Genomic DNA, 27868 nt, shown 5'->3' with positions numbered 1-27868 from the left:
TTTTCAAAATCAGTGAAACAACTTACTTTACTACCATTTCTCAACCCCTTAATTCTTCTTTTAACACTCTTCAACAATTGACAGAACAAAATAATATATGTATTTATATCAAAAAAAAAAAAAAAAAAAAACACCAAACAGAGATAGTTAAAATATAACTAGACTAGAAAGTCCATTTCCAGATCTTGATTCGAAGATCAACCTTACACTTAGATTTATTAGAAGTAGCCACCGATGGCGACTTACCTTTCGGTACTACCCCTTTGAACTCCTCACACGTAACTCTGATTCCAATCTTCTTGCTGTTCAGCTTCCCTGCTTTCACTTTCACTTTAGTGTCCAGCACGATTTTCAAAGGAACCCCACTCTTTTTCTTCAGATCCGATTTCAATGAAGTTACAGAATCCGTATCAAGCTCATTCGACCCAGAAACGATGACGTTCTTGAAAACCGTTTGGTTTTTAGTCGGGGATGTGAAAGCAGGTATAGTACCGTTACCCAAGAAGACGTCGTTGGATGAAAAAAATGAGATATCAAATGGTTCATAAAAGTAAGTGAGATGGGAGTTAGGGTTTTTGGAGGTGACAGTGAAGTTGAAAAGAGTAGAGAGATGATTAGAGGAGGAGTCGGAGGTGGTGGTGAGATTGAGTCGGTGGACACGGAGTGAAGGGATGGAGAAAGCGGGGCGTTGAGGGCGGTAGAGGACATAAAGAGCAGTGCCAGCAATTGCTATAATTAGAGCGAGGATAAGGAGGATGAGAATGGTCCAAAAGCAGCAACAACAACAGTAGTTGCGGTGGGTACGGTGTCGTCGGTGGTGGGGTTGCGAACGGTATGGATGGCGAAGGGGTGGCTTGGTGGCGGGTGCGGTGGTGCCATTGGTGGCGGGTTTGGAAGAAGGGAAAACTCTGTCAGACATTATTTGTGATTTGAGTTTAGGAAGAAGATGGGGGAGAAAGAGAAAGATTGTGGATTGTATGTAAAGAGAGTAAGTGGGAGAGAGGTAATCGTCGCCACCCAAAAGGGATGCCTACACCTCACCAAATTTGGAATCTCTCTTCTTCTTCTTTTTTTTTTTCTTTTTTTTTCCCAGTTTCAGTTTCACTCTTTGCGATGTAATTTCACTTTTTATTAACTTTTATGCCAAGCCAAGTTTCTCATCTCTCGAACACGTACTTAACTTAATTCTTGTTTATTACATCTTGTGAATTGTCAGACAACGTGGGCTCCATCCTTTAGTATAATTTTTTATTAAGAGAACCCTGATTTTAACTCTGTTAATTGCTGAACTTTTTGAACGTTTTAAGAGAAATTTAATTTAATTATTGGGATTCAGGAAGTTTTAAGAAAAATATGGTACCTGCCCCTAGAGAAAGGGCAGCGCAGTATCCCACCGACGACACTCGGTAGTAGTTTGACTGAGTTCATGTCTTTTTTTCTAGATAAATAATGGTTTAATGACTTATAGGATATTATTTTATTATTCACGTTTATATTTTAGTGATAAAGAAAAAGTAAAAATTTAGTTTAAATTATTAAGATTCTAAAAAAGAGAAGACCGATAAATATTTTAGTTATTAGAACTAATCAAAATTTGATTAGAGAAAAACAGTTATATAAATTATAATCATTTGATTGCTAACGATGAGATTGATCAAAATAGGATTTGAAGGATTTTGATGAAAGATGATTGAAAAAAAGAATGTTAACTACGTTGAAATTAAAATCAAAATATAAATTTAAATAATAAAATAATATTTTAAAAATTTATTATTGAAAAATATTATTAAACAATTATTAGGATGGAAAAGAGTCATTTACTCGGTTTGATTTCATTTCGAAATGGGCAGGTTGGTCAAGGTAATTATTACGTACTCCCAGTCGCTAACTTCGACTTGAATCTTAAGTCAATATATGTTATGGACTAATAGTGCTTCGTTATTAATTAACGCTGCTTTCGAGGTTGGAGGATCATTTCCTTCTCTTAATTAATCATTGATTAAGGTCAATAAGATTTAAGCTCAAAGGCAACCAACAACTTTCGTCTAATGGTTATAGGTCCCCCTCATCATTACAAGTACATCATTTGTAGAGAAATGAGACTCCCTCATGCTTCATCCACAGGGCACACCGACACCCTCCTAGAAAATTGAGACTGACTGAGTGGACAGTACAATAATCCCCACTAAACAAAGTCAGGATACCCCATTTAATACTCAAAACAATACGCATTACATCCATTCTTTTCTACCCACTATAGTTATTTACATTAAGCTTCCTTCTTCATTGTGTACTAAACACTTGTTAAATTCTGTCAATTCCCTGTGATGTGTGCGTGTAATGTATCTTGCTCGAACCCTCATATTATGTACCAGTAAAAGTAACAATGCGTTTTATATTTACTCATGATGTATTTTAACCTAGATTAAGGGTCAGTATTGGGGTCAGTTTGACCGCACCCTAATTATTCTTCTGGGACTTTGAAGTTAACAGTCGATAAATCCTTTTAGTGGTTACCTCTATTAATGTCTGGAGGAACCTCGAACTTAAACCCTGAACCTCTTTACTCTTTACCACTAGGTCATCCATATGTTGTGGTGTGTTTATTGTCATCAACACCTTACTTTGACAGAGGGCAAGGAATAATTTGGTAACCTTCCAAATTTCCTGATGAAAAGAAAGGCAACACACTTCTACGGTTCTACCTAAGCCAACAAGGCAACAAAAAGAAACAAGACAGGCAACTGTCTTACATATCTCCATGACAAAGTACTACACTGAAGACAGCAATGTCTAGTCACTACACAATGAACACAACAGAAACAAGACACTTCTAATCACATCGATTTTCTGTCATTTAATCCACTGGAAATGATGCGCACATATCCATCTTCATTACCCACCTGATAGTAGTTATATTGATTTGTAAGCATCAAAACACTATTATATAAAGTTCACATCATGATATCCGAAGTTGATTTCCAGTTATTCTACATTTTGGTTGACTAAAGCAACTTAAATCAGATTCTGATGATATTACACCATCAATGATTACGGTGGAACACAGCATGTTTTAGCCATGCCATGCACATGCTGTTGCATGTGAATAGCAATGCCTTTCTTTACTTGACAGAAGTACAAGCATAAAAAACCGCAATAATATAATTATGCATTATGCCGCTATAATAAAAAATTTCCAGAGCAAACAGCATATGTGAAGACATGCTATGTAAAAATGTTTGACAACCATATGGCATTTAAAATTGATACTTTTTGTTCTCATACTTCCTCGGATGCCTGGATAATTATGAAATATACTACTGCAAATTTCAAGCAGTATTGCACCCCTTTGCAATGTTTGGACCAACAGCATAGGTGAGCATTGAACTCTCAACACATGGAGAATAAGGTTAAGGACATCCATGTTCATGGCCTGTGCTCTGTTCTCATACTTCTACCATGCCAAGACTTGTACAATCACTAAGGTTGGAGCAATCACAGGGCCCTCACCTGCTAGCATGGAAGCGAATTTACATGGCAAACATTCATTTAACACAATTATAAAACAAGCAACACTTCCAGATATTTTGCAATAATTTCAGCTAAATCACGCCTCGAAATGGCAGAATCTTGTAAGCCGGTAGTAAAACTACCATATGAAAGACAGATCATCCCAAAAAATATAATAATAATAGAGAGGATACAACCAACAGATTCTATTTCATCTTCACTAAGTAATTTGAGTTTTGGTACAAATAGAGTTTACATCAGAATCTAAATCTTCACTGGTAACAAAATCTATTATGAATAACCTGTTGCTTCCCACGATGATTTCCTTGTATGCTGGGGCACCTGATAACTATCGCATGGGAATGCTTCTTTCTCAACTTCATGGACGCTCTTATAGTCACCTAATCTGTTATAATCCTCAGACAAATAAGAATAAAGAAATCCTTCACCTCTCCTCTTAAGGTATAAGAATTATACAGAGTGAAACAAGCACACACGTATACAATATACATGTAAATCAAATGAATTCTAGATTCTAGAATATAATTTCCCCATATAGTTTAAAAATGAACTGAGATTCTCAAATACCTTTGAAATCTTGTATTTCTAACAAGAGCATGATTGAAAGCAGACAGGGACACTGCCGACACAATTCTCCATGGAATGTCCGCTGATAATGTAATGATTTGCATATATTTTTCCTGTCAGCGACAGCTTCAAATCTTGCTAGGAGGTGAACTCCTGCAGCAGAGAATGCATGACTAATAAATTAAAAGCAAAATAAAATTTCACAATGTTATAACTACTTAATACTTTCAAATTATGCATCTGTGACAAACTAATGGACTGATATAATTACGTTTAAGAAGTAAAATAAAGAAAACATAGTGGAAACAAAAATCATCATGGATCTTCTAAACTCTTTCGACTACTTGATCCACATCAGTAAATCCCTCTCATGGTTTAGTTGTGTCTGAAAAATGATACATATCTTGTGAACTTCACAGAAATGAACATCGGTTCAAAGAAAAGTTCAAGTGGGAATGTTTGATAACTCTGAATCTTCCAAAGATAGCTTTGATCTTCAACTCAATCAAAATTCCCTCACAGGTAGAGGTACAACAAATTCAAGATCAAACCTTGCTCAAGCCTTATAGATCAACCTTGCTCAAGCCTATAAATGACACAACCCATTTAATTATATTTGGACCACAAATGTTTGCACTAACCATAAAAGGACTGAAGTCAGCTTAACAAAAGATCTCTTCTTTGACATATAGATAAAACAAATTTAAATAAACAATCAAGGACGTGAAATACCTGCTGCATAGAGCCAATATCTTGAGTGAGTATATTTGGGTGGGAACAAAAATGCCATAGCCGGAATGGCTATGCATGGAATCAGCTGGAACGTCATGCACAACCGAAAATCATTAAATGTTCTGCAACCACTAGCAACACTTTTCAACAAACCCTTATGAATATTTCAGCAAACAAGTCCCAAAGCAGAATACAAAGTGATTAGCAAAAATCTAGAATCGAGAATCAACCTTGCATAAATCATACTAAGAAAGCAACTGAAATGAGTGCAATCAAACAACTTAGTCCATCTTCTCCCCCACTCTCTCAACAAGAAAACTTGAGACAGGAGGAATATGCATCATATCTGCAATTAGAAATGCACAAGAAAACACATCCAAAGAGTAAAATTAAAAAAAAAAACAATGCCTCCAATTGTTATTGAGCAAACTTCTATCACTTTACTTTTAAAGAATTTAAAAAATAATTTCATGCAGTCACATAATGAAAACTTGTGAGAAAGCATAGTGTTACACCTTCAAAACCGTAATTAACTATTAAATGCAGAGAAATTCTTGTTTTATAATTCCTTTCGTTCCCCTACATTTTCTAATAGCAAAAGTAATATCAAGATTCAAATAAGCATCTTAATAGAGATATATCATGGAATTGTAGTTCTAACCGGCAATTTGTCCCACATTGCCCTATCATCATCAGGCATAAGATGATATAAACAGAACCAAAGCCACAGCTGCTATTCCTGCTAGAATAGAGCCCAACCCCAAACCTCTCCTCGGCAACTGTACCACAAACCCATTCCAGACACAACACCATAAACAAATCCATCAACACCATCACAAAGTTCAACGAAAACACTCTAACAAAACGAACCAATATAATATAAACCTGATGTTAAAAAGCTTCCTGGAGAGTGAGAACAAACCCCATAACACCCACAATCAAAAAGGGAAAATTTGTGATCATTCACGGTGTTGGCACTCCTGTCAGATACCCAGATATCAAAATAACATCACTACAGAAAGAGTTATGCATTTGTAATAAAGAGAATAGATAAAGTACCAAGAAATGCGCATATCAGCAAAAAGTGGTGTTCTGGGTAAAAAGAGAACTTTGGAGTAATCAAGATGAAGAAGAGCCCAACAGAAATACTCCTCCCCATAACGAGTTTTTCTTTCCTCTCCCAAGCTGTTGTTTGACCATTAACAACCATTTCTCTTTGCTTTCTCAAGTAACTTTACTTTTGTCTATGTTAAAACTACTCTCAAGTCTCGGCGTGTTTTGGCTCTCTGTGTCTCTGCATTTCTTCTTTTACTTTTTTCTTCGCTTTCCTGAGACTCCCAATGTCCTTTTGCAAACTTTTTATTTTTTTGTGGGTTGATGTGTCTACGAGGTCATTGTTTTGTTAGGCTGTTTGTTTTTTTCGTGAAACGACGTTGTTTTGTTGTTGACAGCACGTGAAAGTGTCATTGTGGACCATTGTTTTTGGTACATGATTTGTCAAAGATTATTAGTAATTGAAGCTTTTTGTTAATACATTCTCTTTAATTCCTTAATTACCATGATACATTTATTACTTACTATGAATATTAAACAAATGATTAAGAATTAGGATATATTATTTATATTGAATTGTTATTTTAGGTACTTATTTGTAAATTATAATTTGCACTAAGGCGTGTCCAATCAACCTTAGGGGCTGGTTTGACAGTTAATTTAGTTTGTTCATTTCCTTGAATTTCTAAATTCAATCTGAGGGTCATTTATCAATAACATTATGTTTATATTCTTTTGAACTTGTTGAGTGTTTCATAGACTCCAAAAATTAGTTAGGTTACATAAACTGGTCCAACACCTCAATTACCAAAAAAAAAAATACAAAAAAAAAATGTCCACATCCTCGTACAAAAACCCAAGTCCTCGTATCATCCTCCATTAAAATGACAACAGTATAATGATAAATATGTCAAGAATATCATATCGGTGGATAGACCTTGATTATTATTCTAAACATATCATCAACTATCATCTTATTGTGATTCAAGAGATAATATAAGGGTACAAATGTAATGGCATATATGCACTCCCTTTGCGGCTGAATCATAATCATCAGAAATAAAATGTTAAACCATTATTCATTTGATGACCTAATATTTGGTATCTATCACAAGTAAGAGTAATACTATACATACATAATTTTTATACAACATTTTTCATACAATATTATGTGGCAAAATATAATTGGCTAATTTAAAGTTAAAATTAAACTTTCACCAAATCATATCTTGTCACATAATATTATATGAGAATGATGTATGTGTAATATTATTCCACAGGTAAAGCTTCTTATGACATTTTAATATAGCTACCCAATTACAAAAGCCACCGCAATTATACATCCATCCTCTTTAATTCAATGTTTCCCCTATATAAAGCCCAACTATATAGTTTATTTAAGAGTAAACTACTTTTTCCCATCTAAATAATAGTCTAGTAACACTGTCCCACCCATGGACATTTAAAATACCATTTTACTATCCAAATTATTATTTCGTTAGTAAATTTCGTTGTAAAAAAGGGTAGACGTCACCCCTATCCTTTTGCATCACCAATCGTCGGCCCCTCTCGCTCCGGCACTTAATTTCTCGCCAATGAACAGAGGCAATCAAAAAAACGATCGCTAGCAGGAGGAAAAGCTATTGCAGCGCACACACAACGTAGCTACACGTTGGGGCATGCTGAGTGGGGCAATTTGTCGAGCACTTAGTGTAAGCCGACAAAAGAGTGCAAAATGGTCGTCATCGGCAATGGAAATAGCCCAGAAAACCAATAAAATCAATCGTCAAACATTCAATAAGTCCAAACAGTCTAAAAAAAAAACAAATTGAATCCAATTTCACCGAAAAATAAAAACCCAATCACGATGGTGGAGGTGAGTTCAGCTGACAATTGACAGGCTAATAGGTGACAGGGTTTGAGGGGTTTTGTAGTTCGAATGGTGGTGTTGGATTGGATTTTGGCTGTCATTAGCCATCGGAGTTTAGCTTAGAACAGTGAAACCCTAACAAGGCGATGGCCAATGAATGGTGGGAAAAGAGGCTTGGGATTGCTGGGGGTTTTGATCTATAGAGGATGGGGAAGTTGATGAAGGGATTGAGGAAAGCCAACAACGTTGTATTTCAGCCAAAATAGGCCAGAGAAAGGGACTCGTGTGGCTGGAAAAAAATAATCGCGAACTCCACAGTCGTCCTTGACTTCCAATGATTGAGGAGTGATTGTGGGTGAGGGTGAGAAGGGTTTCGGTGGAAGGATGCCAGTGAGTTGAATGATGGTGACGTGGCCGATTTCTAGTGCTAGAATCGGCCAAAATTTGAGCTAAGGCATACGAAACTTTGATTTGCGATGAACGACGATCAAGGGTTGATCTTTGGTGTAGATATTTTTGTTTTCACAATTAATATCAAAGTGATTAATGAAAATTATTGACATAATATAATACTTAGATAATAAAGTGGTATTTTAAAAGTTGGTGAAAAAGTATAATTAGGCCTTTATTTAGGACTTTGGGTGGGAAAAAGTTGTTTACTCTTTATTCAATTTCAAAGGTTAGCATTAACAGTTGGGCTGACATAGCAATAGCATTTTCCTACTCTTTTAAATGTTACTTGTTTAAAATGACATTGATATGCACCAACATCACCATTTCACTATGTCCCATTTGTTTTTTAATAATAAATCCACTATTTGATTCCTCTCACTCTCTGTCCTGTCCTATCTTACATGCACCATATATTTGGTATTAATGCTTACTACCCTAACAAAATCACCCACGTGCTTCACACCAAACCACCTGCAAATACGGATAATACATCATGCGCCAACTACCAAAGTGCCCTCTATTTTTACCGTATCTAACGTAATACACATGGGTATTTCTGTAACTCTATCCACTTCTCCACCTCCAATCCAATGGCCATTTCAGTAATACAAGCTTCTGCAACTGCAAGTATCCCCTACTTCCATGGACATCCAACAGGAACATCCCCAAAATTACCAAAATGTCCTCAACCCCACAGCCAAGTATAGTAGTATACGAGTATTCAGAAATGAGACTAGAAATAGCAGTGGCATAATTTTGAACAAAATGTTCATCAACATAAGCAGTAGATCTGCAGTTACATCCCAAGAAATAAACTCCTGAAATTTTAATTTAAACAAAAAAATTAATTAACAAAACCCACCCTCACATAACCAAGCCATAGCTAGTTTAATTTTCACTTCCTCTAGTGATCATCTCCTTGTACCTTATAATGGAATCAATCCTCTGCAACTTCAACTGCTGCTTAAACTTGTAGATAAAATCATCAGCTTTAGCATCCACTTCATCATCAACCACTTGTGTCACTTTAGCTTTTCCTTCTTTAGTAGTTGCAGGCCTGCGAGTCTCGACAATATCTTCTTCTTCAAAGTGAGAAAAGGCAGACTTTGCACTCGCAGACTTCTTCATTTTCTTTGGTAGCTTCTTCGGTATCTCTCCCCCCACTGGTTTGGTATCAGATTTGGTTCTGCTTACGTGGCTGCCCTTCGTTTGTCCATATACCTCATCAAGATCAGGACTCTCTTCTTCATTTTCAATGTACTCGTCTCCTTCATTTCCTCCTTCTTCTTGTGGTTCTTGGTGATGCACATTTTCTTGTTGATGGGTATCTTCTTCTTGGGTTTTGGGCGAAGGAGAGGATTCTTGAGACAAATAGTTGTAGAGGTTAATGGACTTCAGCCTCTGTAACAAAGGAGATCCAGTAGTGGACTGAGGTGGTTGATGCTGGTGTTGCTCAGGTTCACGAGTGAGATTATGATAAGTGAAATGGGAGTCCATACCTGGAGTCTGAGTGAAGTTGGTGTTGGGTTCGGGGGATCTGTAAGTGTAAAAGTTGATAGATTTGAGTCTTTGCAACACAGATGGAGATCTAGCGAGTTGGTGGGGTTGTGGGTGGTCTTGTTGTTTGTGTAGGTCATTGCCTTTGTGGGAATTAGCCAAACTAGTAGTGATGAAAATGGTTCCAATCATGAGGTTGAGGAACAAAAAAAGAACGGTGGGAGTGAACCAACTGTTCATGGAAGCCCAAATTGAGGGTATAAAAGATACAGATTGTTCAAACATGGCTGTCGGTACTGGAGAGGAGGAGAGAAGAAGAAGGGGAATGGAGATAGAAGAAGAGAACAAGGGTTTTGTATAGGTGGGATATTTTGGTTTCATTTTTTAGGATCTCGAGAGACACGTGTTGCCACAAGATGGGTAAATCACAAATAGACAAAACACTATAGGCGGTTGTGAGTTAATATGAGGTTGTAGTTGCATCCAGTAAAGGCCACTGAGCGCGGACTCTGCCAATTACAACTACATCACAACAACGACACCGTTTTAGGATCTCCCGGTTTCTGTTTAACATTTTCAGCCGTTCAAATAAATCAATTGAAAGACAATGTGCAGATAATATGTCAGTACTCTTAATTAAAAACAACGCTCTTAGGTGCGTCTAGTTTTGAGAACGTTAAACTGCCGGAAATTTATGACAATTTTCTAATTCCATTCTCTAAATAATGTTTGACATATTATTTTAGAAATATTATCTTATTATTTTAATTATTTTTAGACCCTAAAAAATTATTAATTTCATTAAATACTCTTTAAAAAAATTTAAATTAATAAAAATACCCTCGTAATCCATGCTTATCAGATTCTGATAACCACCATCGGTGGTAGTCAGAATTTACCACAACGGTGAATTACCAATCAGAACTAGATGGTAATTTATCGATCTGGAGATCGACAACGGCCAAAGAAATGGCCTTTGTTGACGATCAACGACGATAAAATCTTGGCCATCGTTGACCGAAAACGACGGTCATATTACGACACAGATCCGATCGGTCTGTGTTATAACGCGATTTTCCGACCAGATTCTGACGGTGATGGCCGAAATCTGACACTGCAGGTGGTGGGGGTATTTTTGTCATTTTACATGTTAGGGTATTTATTAAATTAGCAAACGTATGGGGTTTTTTAAAAAATTTTAAATTTTACCTCGTAATACTCCCATATTCAATTATCTAATACTATCCCCAAAATCCTATCCAAAATAATGAACCAAACGCACCCTATATTACCTTGAGGGGTGTTTGGTTAGAGGGTATGACATTATTGGGGTTAAGTGATCTTATATTACTTGATATTATATTTAGTTATCAAATAATATAAGATATCAATAATCTTTAAATATCAATAGTGATTACGATCGGTGATATTTGAGGTAATCTGATTACCTTCATTTTCTTAGGTATTCTAAGATTACGAGAGTTATCTTTTTTTGTTACAATTATATCCCTTATTAATAAAATTTTAGGACAATAATGCCCTTATTTTTAAATTTATTTACATGAATATAACTTTTACTATTTCAACCCAAATTAATTAATTTTTTGAACAAAATCACCCTTGAAAACAAATTATAACCCACCCAACCCACCACCCCCAACCACCTGCCGCCGGTAACCACCACCGCGGCCAGCCGTCGTTGTCGCCGGAACGACGCACGGAAGGCCGAAAATGACCGTCGTGCACCGCTATGGCCATTTCCGGCCAGATATCTGGCCGGAAATGGCTAGATCTAATCTGGTCGGCCAGATTCGTAATTAATGGCCATAGCGGTGCACAGCCGCCATTTTCGGCCTTCCGTGCCCTGTTAGGTTGCTTGCTGCTGGTGGCTTACTGTGGTTGCCGGCGACTGGCAGTGGTTGGGTTGGTGGGGGGTGTTTTGTTGATTTTCTAAACTTTTATAATGGGGTTGTTTTGCTAAGTTTTTAAATGTAGGGGGGTTATAGTAATCCAAATAATAATAATATTAAAAAATAATATAATAATAATATTTAATTAGAGGACAATTCAGTAATTTAAATAACATACCCACCAATTTATTTCTCCCAACCAAACATATTAATATAACATACCCACCAATTAACCAAACGCATTTTTCTAAAGATTCCTAGTAATCTTCAAGGTAATCTATCTTTCCAATAATCCAACATTCCCTGAACGAAACGCCCCTTGAAGATTATTGGAAATCTTTAGGAAAATGTATTTGGTTAGTTGGTGGGTATATTATATTAATATGTTTGATTAAGGGGAATAAATTGGTGGGTATATTATTTAAATTACTAAATTGTCTTCTTTTTAAATATTAATATAATATTTTTTTTATTATTAATTTTTGAATAATTTTTTAACCCCTAATATTTTAGATTTAGCTAAAACACCCCTACTTATATAAAACTTTAATTTATAACAAAATCACCCCCACCCCCTGCCGCCACCGCAAACCACGGTCGAAAGTCACTGTGAGTAGCTCACCATGACCACGAGGCTCCGATATAGCCGTTTTTGGCCATATTGATGGCTGAAAACGGCCATATCAAGCCAAATCTCGCAGTATGGCCGAAAACAGCCATATCGAAGCCTCCCGGAGCCTCCCAGCGAATCTCCGTCATTTTTAGGGGCTCCGACGGCGATCCATGGTGGCTAGCCCACTGTCAACAGTGGTGGCTGGGTGACGGTGGTGGTCTGTAATTTGTTTTAAATATAAGGGCATTGTTGTCCAAAAACTTAATTAAACAAAGGTAAAGTTGAACTGGTATATTAATGTAAATTTATTTTAAAACAGGAGCATTATTGTCCAAAATTTTTATTAATAAGAGATAGAATTTTAACAAAAATAAGATTACCTGGATAATTTTACAATACCTAAGAAAATTAAGGTAATCAGATTACCTCAAATATTACCAACAATAACAACTATTGATAATGCAAGATTATCGGAATCTTATATTACTTGACAATCAAACATGGTAATTAAGTAATATAAGATGACATAACCTCAATAATCTTCTATTATCTTCAACCAAACACCCCCTTAATGTTGTCGGATAATAATAACCATAATTTGTATGTTATATTTAACAATCTAACGAATTAGGCATGGCAATAGGCCTTGCCCCCGTATGGGGTAGGAATTCCCCGCTTTTTTCGGGGATAGGGTCGGGAATAGGATTATCTCCCCATCCTCGGAGACGTGGAGTGCCCCTCCCCTCCCTTGGCCCCGCCCCGTATATAATATATATATGTATGCCTTCAGAACAAATTATGGCAATGCTTAAATGGTTTTTGTTTTGTTTCTTCAATTGGTGTAATTGATCAAATACATAATGAGTTTGTATTTTGGGCAAATACAATGTTTTAGCTTAAGTTTAGACGATTAACCTAAGTGTTTATTGTGTAGATGAATCTTAACATTAAAAGAAAATTAATTATTGTGTTTGGTAATGCTCAAATAGTTTTTGTCATCTGTTTCTTCTCATAAATAATGTTAATGTAAAATTAATGGCGTAGGGATGAGTTTCTAAAATTTCCTATAGGGGCGGGGATGGAGAATCTCTGTCATTCCTATAACAACAACGTGACGATGGTGGAGAGTGATTTTGAGGGCGAGAATGGGAATGCCCCGGTCTGCCCCACCCCATTGCCATGCCTACAACGAATGTGTGTATTTTCTGATGAAATTTAAACCACGTTGAATTAAATTAAATTAAAGTTTAGCAAATAAATGACGGACAATGTACTAAACTTGTTGCCATATATATATAAGTATGTCTCATTGATATGAGCATAGATCAAGATCTAATAATTGATAAGGACCACTACTGACCACTTCAATCAGTTATATGATTGCTCAATACACGTTATAGTCTATAGGTTTTGACAATTTGATTTTTTTTTTTTTTTTTTTTCCAATTTTCGGATACCAGCGCAGTCAACGTAATCTCCCCCTCCCCTTTTTTTTTTGTTTTTTTTTTCATGGACCGGGATATCCGGATTGCACGGATCTTAAATATAATTTTTTAGGACCAACACGATCAGTTGGATAACAATGTAGTAGTTACGGATTGGCTACCTTACTAATAAATGAGATGAATTAAATTTAAGATCTCTTAAATAATAATATATTTAAGAGTCTTAGTTAATCACTTAATGATAATTTTAATATATATTTTTCACGATAGGGTAAATATTTTTGTAAGATATTGTAATTTTTAGTTTCTAATTTTTTGAACTAACTATTATAAATATTTCAAATTCGTTATACAATCATTTTTTTTATGAAAGGTTATTAAAAGGAAGCATGATTATAAACACCCAAAGCTATTCATTATCAAAGTTTATTTCCTTCATCCATATGAGATTGTTTAATATGAACCACATCAATTATTATTAGAAAGCTTTATACATCTCTTTGAAAAAAAAAAAAAAAATCTGTAAATGTAAGAAAACTCTATAATAAGAATATTTAATACTTTGGGGATATTTGGATCATATAATATTTTATTATAAAGGGATATTATATTATCGGAATAAAATATCACCTTGAAGATTACTGGAAATGTTTAGAAAATGTGTTTTGTTGGTTTGAATAAATTGATGAATAGTATGTTTGGTTAGAAGGATAAACGGGTGAGTATGTTATATAGATTACTAAATTGCCCTCCTTTTTAAATATTAATATAACAATATTTATTATCATTATTTGTTGAATAATCATTTTAACCCCCTACTTTTCAGATTTAGCAAAAACACTATAGCAACAAAAATGTTTTAAACTTAACAAAAACACTGTTACCCACCCCAAGCCGCTGCTGGCAACTAGGGGTGAGCACGGGTAGCGAGTAGAACCGAAACCTGGGGGTAGAATCGGAACCAGAACCTACCCGAAACCAACACTGTGCGGGTAGGTTCCAGTTCCAATTTTTTGGAACCGATACTATGCGGTTCCGGTTTCGATTCTTGTGTGTGGAGGAACCGAAACTTGGAAAAAGGGTACCCTGTTTGGAACCTGTAGCAGGTATCCGGTTTGGAACCTGTAGCAGGCATCCGGTTTGGAACCTGTTTGGAACCTATTTTGGAACCTGCTTGGAACTTGTTTTGAAACCTGTTTTGGAACCTGGACTGCAATGAAATATTTGTGAAATGTGAATAATTGGGGGTTTCTATTATTTTACATATAAAAAAATTTAAAATAGAAAAAGTTAATTTTTTTTGGAATAACCTAATTAAATAAATATACTAATACAATTGATATTATACTTATTACATATAAATTAAACCATATTAAAAACTTTAATATATTATATATATTAATATTAAAGTTTTGATTAATTAAGTGAATAATTGGAATTATGATCCAATTAAAAGTGTTTTAAATTTTTAATATTATTAAAAGAATTATTTTTAAATAAAATAGTATATTTAATTGACTAATAATATATTTAGTTATTTACTTTAATTATCAAGTTCTAAGTATATCTCTAGTAAATTAGCAATTAATTAATTATATATGATAAATTGATAAACATTAATAAATTTTATTACTAGTTAAATATCATACTTAATCAATTGTAACATTACATTATATAATTAATTATAATTTTATAACATTACTTAACTGATTTATAGTATAATTAATTATAACATTGCATTAATTAATTACTATTTAATTAATTGACTTATAAGTTATAACATTTAGTATATTACTTAATTAAATAATTAGAAATTTAATTAATTATAGCATTACATTATAGATTTATAATATAATTACTTAATCAATTATAATATTTCATTATAAAAATTAGTACAAACTTAATTAAATAATTAAAAATTTAATTAATTATAATATTACATTAAAGATTTATAATATGATTACTCAATTCACTATAATATTACATTATAGTATGATTACATAATTAATTATAATATTACATAATTAAATGATTACTTAATTGATTATGACATTATATTATAAATATTAGTAATTGTTAATTTACTACAAAAAATTTAGCACAATACTTAATTAAATTATTAGAAATTTAATCAATTATAACATTACATTATAAATTTATAGTACGATTACATAATTAATTGTAACATTACATTATAATTAAATAATTACTTAATTAATTATAATATTCTATTATAAACAAATTAATTATAATATTATATTAAAGATTTATAGTATGATTACTTAATTCATTATAACATTTTAATATTTTATTATAGTATGATTACATAATTAATTATAACATTACATAATTAGATGATTATTTAATTAATTATGATATTATATTATAAATATTAATTATAACATTATATTATAAACAAATGATTACTTAATTAAATAATTATTTAATTAATTAAATATTACATTATAATTAAATAATTACTTAATTAGTTATAAATTTATAACATTACATTATAAACATTAATAATTTACTACATTATTACATTACTTAATTAAATGATTAAAAATTTAATTAATTATAATATTACATTAAAGATCTATAGTCTGATTACTTAATTCACTGTAACATTATATTATAATATAGTCATATAATTAATTATAATATTACATAATTAAATAATTACTTAATTGATTATGAGTTATGACATTATATTATAAACATTAGTAATTACTAATTTACTATATAAACATTAGCATAATACTTAATTAAATGATTAGAAATTTAAGTTTAATTAATTATAACATTACAGTATAAATTTATAATACAATTACTTAATTAGCTAATTAATTATAACATTACATCATAATTAAATGATCACTTAATTAATTATAATATTATATTATAAACAAATTAATTATAATATTATATTAAAGATTTATAGTATGATTACTTAATTCATTATAGTATGATTACATAATTGGTTATAACATTACATAATTAGATAATTATTTAATTTATTATGACATTACATTATAAACATTAATTGTAACATTACATTATAAACTAATTATTACTTAATTAAATAATCTGAAATTTAATTAATTAAGCATTACATTATAGTTAAATAATTACTCAATTAAATTATAATATTATTATATTACATTATATTATGATCACTTAATTAATTATAACATTACATAGTTAAATGATTACATAACTAGTTATGAATTTATAATATTACATTATAAACATTAGTAATTTACTATATTATTACATTATTTAATTAAATGATTAAAAATTTAATTAATTATAACATTACTTTATATATTTATAGTATGATTACTTAATCAATTATAACATTCTATTATAAAAATTAGTATATTAATTAAATGATTAGAAATTTAATTAATTACAATATTAAATTATAGATTTATAGTATGATTACTTAATTCATTATAACATTACATTATAGTATGATCACATAATTAATTATAACATTATATAATTAAATGATTACTTAATTAATTATGACATTATGTTATAAATATTAGTAATTTACTAATTTATATAATACTAATTAAATGATAAGAATTTTATTAATTTTAATATTACATTATAAATTTATAGTATGATTACTTAATTAATTATAACATTTTATTATAAACAATATTATAATACGTATTAAATGATTAACAATTTAATTATTTATAATATTACATTATAATTAAATATTATATTACTTAATTAATTATAACATTACAATTTACATTGTAGTATGATAACTTAATTAATTATGATATTACATAATTAAATGATTACTTAATTAATTATGACATTATATTACAAACATTAAACATAAGTAATTAATTAAATCATTAGAAATTTAATTAATTATAATATTACATTATTGTTAAATAACTACTAAATAATTATCAGTATTTATAACATTATATTATAGTATGATCACTTAATTAATTATAACATTACATTATCATTTAATAATTACTTAATTAATTACAACATTACTATATTACATTATAAACATTATTAATTTATAATATTAAATTTACAGGTTATGAGTTACATTTGGCACAAATGAATGAGTAATCAAAATTTGTTAGGGGTGTATTTGTAAACTTTTAAGGTATTTTTATCATTTTTTAAACTAATAGTGGGGTAGTTGATTTTTTACAGGGTACCCGGGAAAATAACCGGAACCTGCATTTTAGGTTCCGGTTCCTTGAATTGAAGAACCTGCACTGTGCGGTTCCAGTTCCGGTTCCGGTTCCCCCGAAAAATGCAGGTTACCCGGAACCGCTCACCCTTACTGGCAGTTAGCCACCAACGCTAGTGGCAGGCTGGCAGCTGGCACAGATTTGACCTTTTTATAACTAGATTCATGATCATGAAATAGTCAGATCTAGTCTTTTTTCGACCATGGATCCATGGTCGGAAAAAGCCTCATCGGCGCACGACGACCATATACAGCCGATCATATGTCATTATGGCGACTTTTGGCAGCCTCCGACGACGGTCGATGATGGTTGGTGGTGGTGGCTAGTTATGGGTATAATGACATTTTTGTAAATAATGACAATAACAAGGGCAACGTTGTCCGAAAAATTAAAAAAGCGGTGACAAAAGTGTTTCCACGCGTGAGTTGAGTGTTTTGTAAATGTTAACAAATTAAATACTAATTTCAATTTAAAATTATTTTTTTGTTAATAATTATTTAATTAAATTAATAATTATAATAAAAGATGTTAGAAATTTTGATTGGTTGGGTGGAGTTACATCATTGATTAAGTATTTTATTAACAAAAAAATTATGAACTTTACTTCTATATTTTATTATTCCATTCATCTTATATCAAGTCATTTTATATGCAGCTTTATACAGAAAATTTGTCTCTAGTCTTATTCATCACTCGCCTATAATTAGATACAGTACCAAACATAGATTCACGCCTGTTGAACACATGAGATAGACGCAGTAACAATTGCCGAATACCAAATGTGAATATGTGATTATGAGTGATATGGAGATCATTGGGCCAGGCTCTAAGTAACGCAGGCCTTGAGAAAGCCCATTTAGAAGTATAGTTATAAGTTTGAATAAGAATAAAATGTTCCATAATTTTTACTTTCTCACTAAAATAAAATATTTAAATTGGGACAAACTGGAATGAGTAAAGCATTGACGTAACAAAGGGAACAAGTTCCGTTTCCGAAATGAGTAAACGACATGTTCCCAAGGCTTAGTGATAGTGAAACAGTAAGTTTTCACCTCTTGTTTCATATATTTTAGATTCTCACCCTTAAAAATAACACAGTTAGTGATTGTTAGGTTCTAACACAGATGCAAACAACACTATTACCAAATTGCCCTTCGATCTTCTTCTTCTTCATCTCATTCTCCTTTGCTATTACCAAACTGTCAGCATTGCCATCGGTTGTTTGCTGTGTTTTCTGATGACGGTTCACCTTCTATTGAACCACCCGGTCTACCCTTAGCCTCGATTCATCTTTCCCCAGTTCAAATTTGGCCATTTTTGGGCCAGAATTGCTGATTCCAGTTACATAAACCCACCAACGTGCAACTGACATCTCCGACCAATCTAACCTGATTCCAGCGTCGTCTGACACCTCGACACCACCAGCACACCCCCCTTAGCCCACTCACCAAAACCCTTTTCATCCCCCACCCAATCGCACCACCACTCGCCCACTGTCTTGACCCATGGACTTCAAGCTTTTTCGGTTGAATCTGTCTACGAAAATCGCCCCCGACCCCACCATTAGCAACAGTGACGTCCCCCCCACCAAAACCCCCAATCTCCCCTACCATAATTGCATGTCGACCGCTGCCGCCAACCCCTTAGGGTTTCGCACAATTATCGTGTTTTCCGGGCAAAATTCCGGTCTCTCCTGTCACCAGAAATTCTCCCCACCACTACCTTTTGCAGCACAATGTTCCCTCTCCAAAACCCCCCAAACATCCTTAGCCTCAGTCGCCCACCGTTTGTTGACCGCTTCTTCCCTTAGAGTTTCAAGATTTTAGTGAATTTTAGGTTTTATTAGTGTTTGTTTCAGAGGTTTTTGAAAGGAGATTGAGATTTGTGATTGTTTGGAAGTTGAATGTGATTGATTCAGAAGTCTTTGTGTTGATTTTTCTTGGTTTTTGGATTGATCCTAGCTTTGGTGATTGAAGGTTTTACAGAAATAAAATATAAAAATATAATAAATGATCATTTTAGCCTTTAAGTTTTAAAAGAAACGAAACGGTGTTAATTTAAAGATGAAAATCTAAAATTTATGAAATTAGGGTGAGACCTTGCCATTTTGCTAAACCTTGGGTGGGAACAAGTTCCGTTTTGGAAATTGATACAAAGTGACAAAGGAATATATTATAGGGATTGGTATGTGAGAATAAATTTTTAATATTGTCATAATGTCAAACTGTTATTATTATCTACTAATACAGTAGTATGTAAAATATGCTAGTATGTTTGGGATCGGAAGAGAAGGAAGGATCACTGTTTCTCTCTTCTCCTTAGTGGCCAAACATTGCATTTCTTTTTGGTGAAAGTTATTTCTATCATTCTATGCTACATCAAGTCATCAATCTAGTCATTCATACTCAGTTTGAAAGAGGCCGCCCAACTACTTTGCTTTTTAGCATGAAGAACACAAATCCTAGGAGGAATTATCATTTTACATTAAATTCTTTATAGTGTTAATAAAATATATGTGACATACGAGAATTATTTTTCTTCTGTGTATTTAAAGTGTATCAATGTATTTGGAATGACAAAATTTGAGTAGAGTGAGTATATGCCTCTAAACAACAAAGCTACGGACACCGATAAATCTCACCGAAAATGTTTATTGGCCTACGTGTAACGCGCCTCTGAATTTTTTTATAATTTTTTTCTAGTGAACGGCCATTCATCAAATTTGGACGGCCGTTCACTCACATGGACGCCCGTCCATATTATATGGACGACGTCCATATATAAGGGACGGGCGTCCCCATTTAAAGGATGCCCTCCTCATTAAAATACATAAAAAAAAATTTATAAACATTAGGGACGGCCTTTCATCCGTTTGGACGGTCGTCCCTTTGTTTTGGACGGGCGTCCGCAAATAAGGGACCCCGTCCTTAACCAAAATATAAAAAAATAAAAATGAAACTTTGGGACGGCCTCCCTTGGTTTGGACTGGCGTCCATTACGAATGGACGCCAGTCCCTTAAGTTTGACGGCGTCCATTAGAAATGGACGCCCGTCCAACTTAAAAAAAAAAAAAAAAAAAAAAAAAAAGGCTAAACCTCTTCTTCTTCGCTCTTCTTCTTCGTCTTCTAACACTTGCAGTCCTCTCCAAACCAGCTTCGTTCTTAAGGCTTAAAGGCACGCGAACTATAATAGATTGCAAACTGCAAATGCAAACTGTGCACTTCCTCCCCCCGTGTTGAACTCGAGCTGGAAGACAACCCTCATCCACCCCAACGGACGCGTATTGCACTCTGGCCACCATCTCTATAGCTAACCTTGTCGTCCCCACAGATACAATACCAACTTTGCTAGCTTCTCCGCCATTTTCATTTTGCTCTCAGCCCACAGGACCCAACTTTGCTCTCTTTCCGTTCATTCATTAATGAGCAATATGCTTTTCTTTGCCATAATGATGAACTGTGTAGACCCAACTTTGACACTTGCATGTGCTTTTGACTATAGGTATCTGTTTCCCCTTCCTATGTTACCAATGAAAATAAGAGAGCACCTGCTGCTAAATTTGAGCTTGCTTCATTGTATGGTGGGCATAGTGATCAGCTAGCATTCATAGCAGCTTTTGAGTGCTGGAGGAATGCAAAACAGAGGGGTCAAGAAGCACGTTTTGTTCTCATTATTTCGTCTCTTCAAGCATCATGAATATGCTGCTTGGTATGCATAAGCACTCAGACATATTAGTTAGGAATGGTCAAGAAGCACGTTTTTTTTTTTTTTTTTTTTTTTTTTTTTTTTTTAATTATGGACGGGCGTCCATTCTAATGGACGCCCGTCCAAACTTAAGGGACTGACGTCCATTTGTAATGGACGCCAATCCAAACCCAAGGGACGGCCCCCAAAGTTTTTTTTTTTTTTTTTTTTTTTTTTTTTTTTTTTTTTTTTTTTAATTTTGGTTAAGGACGGCGTCCTTATTTGCGGACGCCCGTCCTAATGTTTATAATTTTTTTTTTTATTGTATTTAATGAGGGACGGCGTCCTTTAAATGGGGACGCCCGTCCCTTTTATATGACGCCCGTCCATGTGAGTGAACGGCGTCCAAATTTGATAGACGCCTTTCACTAGAAAAAAATTCAGAGGCGCGTTACACAGGCCGTACACATTGTCGGTGCAGATTTATCGGTTTCCGTAGCTTTGTTGGCCTCTATATATTTTTGAGACCATGACACTGTAACAGGCACACTCAAATTGATAAACTTTATAACTATGAAAAAGAGTAAACGACTTTTTCTCACCCAAGCTTTGCCTTAATGACATATTTTTACCCAAAATTTCAAAATGCTTTTTTTTCACCTAAAGTTTATATTCTATTAATACCCAAAGCTGACTTTAGGGCAAGAATTCTTCGTTACTACTATTTGAACTTCCAGTCTTTTCATTAAAAACTCTTTTTACTTCGACATCTGATTTTTTGTTGATTGTCGGTCATCACAAAATTAGAGTTTTTCGTTCTTAATTGATTTTTAAAGATGAATATTTTATCAATTATCATTATTCGATCCATCAATTTTTACTCTATAAAACCTCTTTTATTCTCTCCTGTGTTGTTGAATCGTGATTGAGAATAAAAATGTATTTATTTTTATGTATGAATGGAATATAACCTTTAAGTGGGAGAGTGATATTTTTAAACTTTTTAATTGTAAAGCGTCGCAAACCTTGGGTGGGAAAAATGGTTTACCGTCGCAAAAAGTGGCGGAGAGGAGATGCAACTTTTGAAGTGATCCATCATTTTCCCAACACAATTTAGACCGCAACTCCTGTGGGCGCGTCAGAAAGTACTATACAATTTCAATCCACAAGTCTCATCACCCATGCGAACTTCAACTAGAAACAAGACAAAACGACACGTACCGTACACGCAAATAAATCACAATTTCAATAGAGGACTCACACATTGTCGACACTATCTCCCTCATTCTCTTGCAAAAAGTTGCAACTGCAACTCACCTTCTTCTCTTACTCTTCCTTTCGTCAAATTATGTCGACACTCTCTCGTTATTCCCTTTTTCTTTCTCTTTCTGTATCGAGCTTTGCAAATATAAATAACAGCATCGGTCTTCGCTTTTACCGACGATTACGTCTTTCACTCTCTCTGTTTCTGTTTTTGTATTCATAAATAAGATTCTTGTTCGCTGAGAAATCCCATCAACACCTTTTCACTTTATTTTTGTTCATTTTCATTATTATACCCTTTCCATTCTCTTCCCATGTTTTCATCGAGGTGAGCTTCATTCTTTGGGATCCTAACCATCTCTCTGCTCTATAAACTTTCATTTATTTTTATTTAACGCTGTCGTTCTGGTTTGTCCAGGAGCTTTGGGAGTTGCAGTTTTTCGATTACTTTCGATCAAAAACTCAGGTTTTCCTAGGTAAATTCATTCATTCGCTCTCTCTGTTTAATCTTAATTATTGGGTTTCCGTTTAATTCGATGATCATAACAAATCTTAAGGCTTTTTTTGGGTCCAGCAACAGAGTTATTTTTGCAAGCACCTCGGTATCAATGTTTACTGCCAACTGCAAATCCTTGACCTTGAAACCTGCCGTAACGATGCGGCGGCGTTTACTCTCAAATTCGTTGCAATTGCTTCTATTCTGATCGCTGGAATTGTCGGAGTCGCAATTCCTCTTGTCGGCAAGCACCGTCGTTTTTTACGCACCGACGGCAGCCTCTTCGTCGCCGCTAAGCTTTTGCCGCTGGGTAATTCTGGCCACCGGTTTCGTGCACATGTTTATCCGGAGGTTCCAAGGCTTTGAATGACTCGTGTTTTGCCCGAATACCCATGTCCAAGTTCCCGTTCGCCGGTTTTTCGCCATGGTGGCTGCTCTGCTGACGCTTCTTGTTGATTTTATGGGAACTCAGTATTACGAAGGAAACAGGGCTGACCCGGACCACTGAGGATCAGGGTCGGGTTGGATCGGTTGATGCTGTGTCGGAGTCGGGTATTGTTCCGGTTGTGGATAACAAGGAGCGATGGGAAAGTGTTCTGGAAGAGGAAGGTGTGGCATGCACATTGTGGATGCATGCGCACGCGCGCACCATAGACATAGCCACCCTCATGGTCAGGACGCTTGTGAGGGACTCGTCATCGTCAAGGATCAAGCCCATGGACACGGACACGGACACGGGCACTCGCACGGGTTGGGTGATGGTGATGAGGAGAATGGTGTTCGGCACGTCGTCGTTTCGCAGGTACTTTTCTATTTATTTATATTTATTGTGTTGTCGTTGCATTTGACAGGGTGGTAGTATTGCTGTTATTGCATGGTGATTTTGGCTTTTCGCCGTTGTATTTACTGGAGAAGATAATAAATCTGTATCAGCTTATGATTAAGGCCTAATTTAACTCTATTGATTTTTACAAAAGATGGTGTTGGGTGGGTGGGCGGTCAATGGCCGTTGTTTGATGGTTCATTGAAGCTGATGGATTTGGAATTCTTTAATTAGGGTCTTTATAATTATTGAATTTAGCTTATTTTATAGTCAATTGGTAATATGGTAAGAAACATTTGTTTTCATGATTGTGATGTGTATAATTTGTCATTTGCAGGTGTTGGAACTTGGAATCGTATCACACTCGATTATTATTGGGATTTCACTTGGAGTTTCAAACAGTCCATGTACAATAAGACCTTTAATTGCAGCTTATCATCCATCAGTTCTTTGAAGGGTTTGCACTTGGGGGTTGTATTTCCCAAGCTCAATTCAACACTTCATCAGCTGCACAATGCATGCTTTTTCGCCATCACTACTCCATTAGGTATTGGGATTGGTACTGAATTGCTTCAGTTACACCCCTATAGCGCAGGTGCATTGATTGTCGAAGGTGTCTAGATTCCATGTGGCTGGAATTCTAGTTTACATGGCTTTAGTGGATCTATTGCTGCTGATTTTCTGAGTAAGAGGATGACTGCAACTTTAGGCTTCAAGTTGTTCTTATTTATGCTTTTCTTTAGCTGGATTATGTCTTTGCTTGCATCTGGGCTGAAGATATCAAAACGATTTATCTTTTATGGTTTATATTGTGGATTGTTTCATTTTGGGTCAATTAGTTTGTTCCTTATAAATTGTTTCCGGAGGCAACTGGCAACTGCCCAGGTAGGAGAAAAAGGGGAATGTAACTGTTTTAGCCTTAATGTGATGATGAATTGATGTATCATTAAATATAAAAATTCATTTTCTGGTGCTGCTGAAAGAACAGCACACAGGTTTTGAAGTTGGTTTTATTACCAAATTCCAAATGGCTACAATCATTCTTGTCGATTGGTTCACTTTTTTTTTTCGGTTGAACTACTATTTTCTTTGCTAAATCAATTTTTGGTTAAGGTGTTTTCAAGTACAAATGTTCTTCAACATGCTTCATCCTCGGTGACTACCAACCAATTGCAAACTTTTTATCTACAATATATAAATAATTGGTTTTAAAAAAAAAAAAAAAAAAAAAACTTTAAAAATGATGATAAATTTATTTTGTTAAAAAGTAAGGAGTTTTAGTGAGGATGAGAGATCAATGTATCACGGTTACGGTTTAAACCAACGGTACCCTGTTTCCAATCACCATGCAATTTCCCTAATGAGGCTCTTCTTTCACCGGCCCTCCTCTTCTTCTTCTTTTCCCGTGGCCACCAATGCAGATTCCGCCTACTCCAACAAACCTCTAGAGCCGCAAAAATATCTTTTCTACAACACCCTGCCCAGTACTTGTCTCACTTGTTTCCCTCTTCATCGGCCTGGGTGGAATAAGCTTTGCCATCAACACCATCATTCGACCACCCCTTTCCGTTTTCCCCTGTGGTATATCCTTATACACTTTCCGCCACTTCTACCCTCCCTCCGATAACGGTGCCGTCACTCATCGCCCCAAACTTCTCGGTTTCGTTGGGATTCAAACCGGTTTTGATTCGGGTGATCGGCGGGCGTCTCTTAGGACAACTTGGTTTCTTTCTGACCCCATTTCTCAATGGACTCTTGATGTAATTAATCTTTTTTATTTATATTTTGATTGGGGTCTATTAAAATTTGAATTCTGCTACTCTTTTTGCCGTTTTATAGATTAGAGCAAGCTATTGTTTTAGCCTTTCGGTTTGTAATTGCCCGAACAAAAGATGCAAAGAAGATGGCTCGGCTCCAAAAAGAGATTTATCAGTCCAGAGATTTCATGCTTATTGATATTGAGGAACAATGTCTGAAGCTTCCTTACAAAACGTAAGAGTTGAGTTAACATTCTTTATTAGGTTTATTAAAGTGATATAATCTGTGTCTGTGGCTTGTTTAATTAATGCCTTGGCCTCTTTTGTTTGTGAGATTGGCTTATTTTAAAGCAGCCTTCCAGCTTTTCGAATCAAAGCAGATGATGATATCTATTTGCGTCCAGGTATATCAAAATATGCATAAATGCAATTTTTCTTTTCTTAGCGACAAAATATATTATATGTTTTTTTAACTTACTCAGATCGTCTTGCAAAGGAACGACCACATTTGCTAAAGTACATTGGTTGCATGAAGAAAGGACCTGTGATCACTGCCCTAAATTTAAGTGGTATATGATTTTTGCTTGTTGAAACTTCTCTTCGTCATAACTCACAAACTTAAATGATTTTATGTAATTTATTAGATGATCTTTAATTGCAATATTTTCAGGCATGAGAAAGCTGGAAATCTTATTGGGAGTGCATAGTTTTTGCATGGTTATGGTCCTATAGATGTTCTGTCTGCACAGGCGATGGCTTCTTTGGCATCTGCTAGAAATAACAGGTCTTCATTTCTCTGTAGTTTTCTTCCGATGGTCTTTTTGGTTGTCTTTCGTTGTTCTTCATAATATTACTTTTCTCATCTTATTCAATCTATTAATTTAAGTACACACTGGAGAATCACTAACAGTATTCCGTTAAACTAAAGAGAGCTGATCTGGTGTGTCAAGATGTGATTTATTCCACCTTGTATAACATTAGGGAGCAAAATTTATTGTTGATTTGCTTTGGCTTTTCCTTATTCTTTCAATTGTATTTTTGCTTTGCTATGCCCTGGATGCTTTTGTTACATTGGTAATCTGACGCTGGGACATCGTGAGAAACCCCAATCTTGGCAAGGTTGGAAACCTTACTATGGATGCCAATCGTGATGAGGTTAGAATGAACCCCACTGTGGCAAGATTAACCAAAAATGCCACCATGATTGGCTTAACCAAAAATGCCACCTTGATTGGCTAAGCCAATGGTAACTATAACCTCAAAGAAGAAGAGAAGCAAATGTTTTACTCAAGCTATATTTAGTAATATTTTAGGGATGTTTACAAAGGACAAAGTAAGACTTTATTTATAGCCATTTAAGTGAAATGTAAGGCCTATTTCTTCCATGTGGGACAAAAAAAAAAGTCAACATAACATAATAATTTTATTTTTCTTTTCTTCTTTGCTCTTGCATCGGAAGAGACTTGCCGTTGAGTTTCACATCTTCATCATGTTCTCCATAGTAAGGAGATAGATCAACAACGTTGAAAGTAGCAGAAACTTCATAATATCTAGGAAGCTTAATCTTATAAGCATTATCATTAATACATTTCAAAACTTGGAATGGTCTGTCAACTTGAGGAGACAACTTCGTACGAGATTCAGGGAAACGTTCGGTCCTTATATGGATCCATACTAAGTCTCATTCCTTGAATTTATCCGGTCTTTTGTGCTTGTTGTTGATACTTAGCATTCTAACGAAGAACCTTCTATCGAACCTCTTCATGAAGCTTCTTGATCTGTTTGGCACGCCTATCAACGCTGAATTCACGAGTAATGGATAATGGCGGACGATCTAAAGGACTAAGAGGGCGTTTTCCATATACTACTTCAAATGGACATTTTCCTGTGTTTTGACTTGTAGAACTATTGTAAGAGAATTATGATTGTGCTAATACAA

General features: G+C 34.4%; 2 protein-coding genes and 1 pseudogene across 2 annotated transcripts; 1 reads left to right on the top strand and 2 right to left on the bottom strand.

Moving 5' to 3' along the window:
• LOC116143246 (NDR1/HIN1-like protein 13) lies at positions 1-1111 on the bottom strand. The gene has a single exon (XM_031428697.1). The coding sequence runs from the start codon at positions 917-919 to the stop codon at positions 164-166; it is 756 nt and encodes a 251-aa protein (XP_031284557.1). The 5' UTR covers positions 920-1111; the 3' UTR covers positions 1-163.
• Positions 1112-8929: 7818 nt separating this feature from the next.
• LOC116143181 (pathogen-associated molecular patterns-induced protein A70-like) lies at positions 8930-9988 on the bottom strand. The gene has a single exon (XM_031428610.1). It carries the CDS (start codon positions 9986-9988, stop codon positions 9095-9097), a length of 894 nt encoding a protein of 297 aa, XP_031284470.1. The 3' UTR covers positions 8930-9094.
• Positions 9987-26807, top strand: LOC116143180 (annotated as a pseudogene).
• Positions 26808-27868: the final 1061 nt, after the last annotated feature.

This window comes from Pistacia vera, unplaced genomic scaffold (assembly GCF_008641045.1).
Source record: "Pistacia vera cultivar Batoury unplaced genomic scaffold, PisVer_v2 Contig427, whole genome shotgun sequence".
NCBI lineage: Eukaryota > Viridiplantae > Streptophyta > Magnoliopsida > Sapindales > Anacardiaceae > Pistacia > Pistacia vera.
Note: the sequence above shows the minus strand (reverse complement) of the source record. Positions and strands in the feature narration are given on the sequence as shown.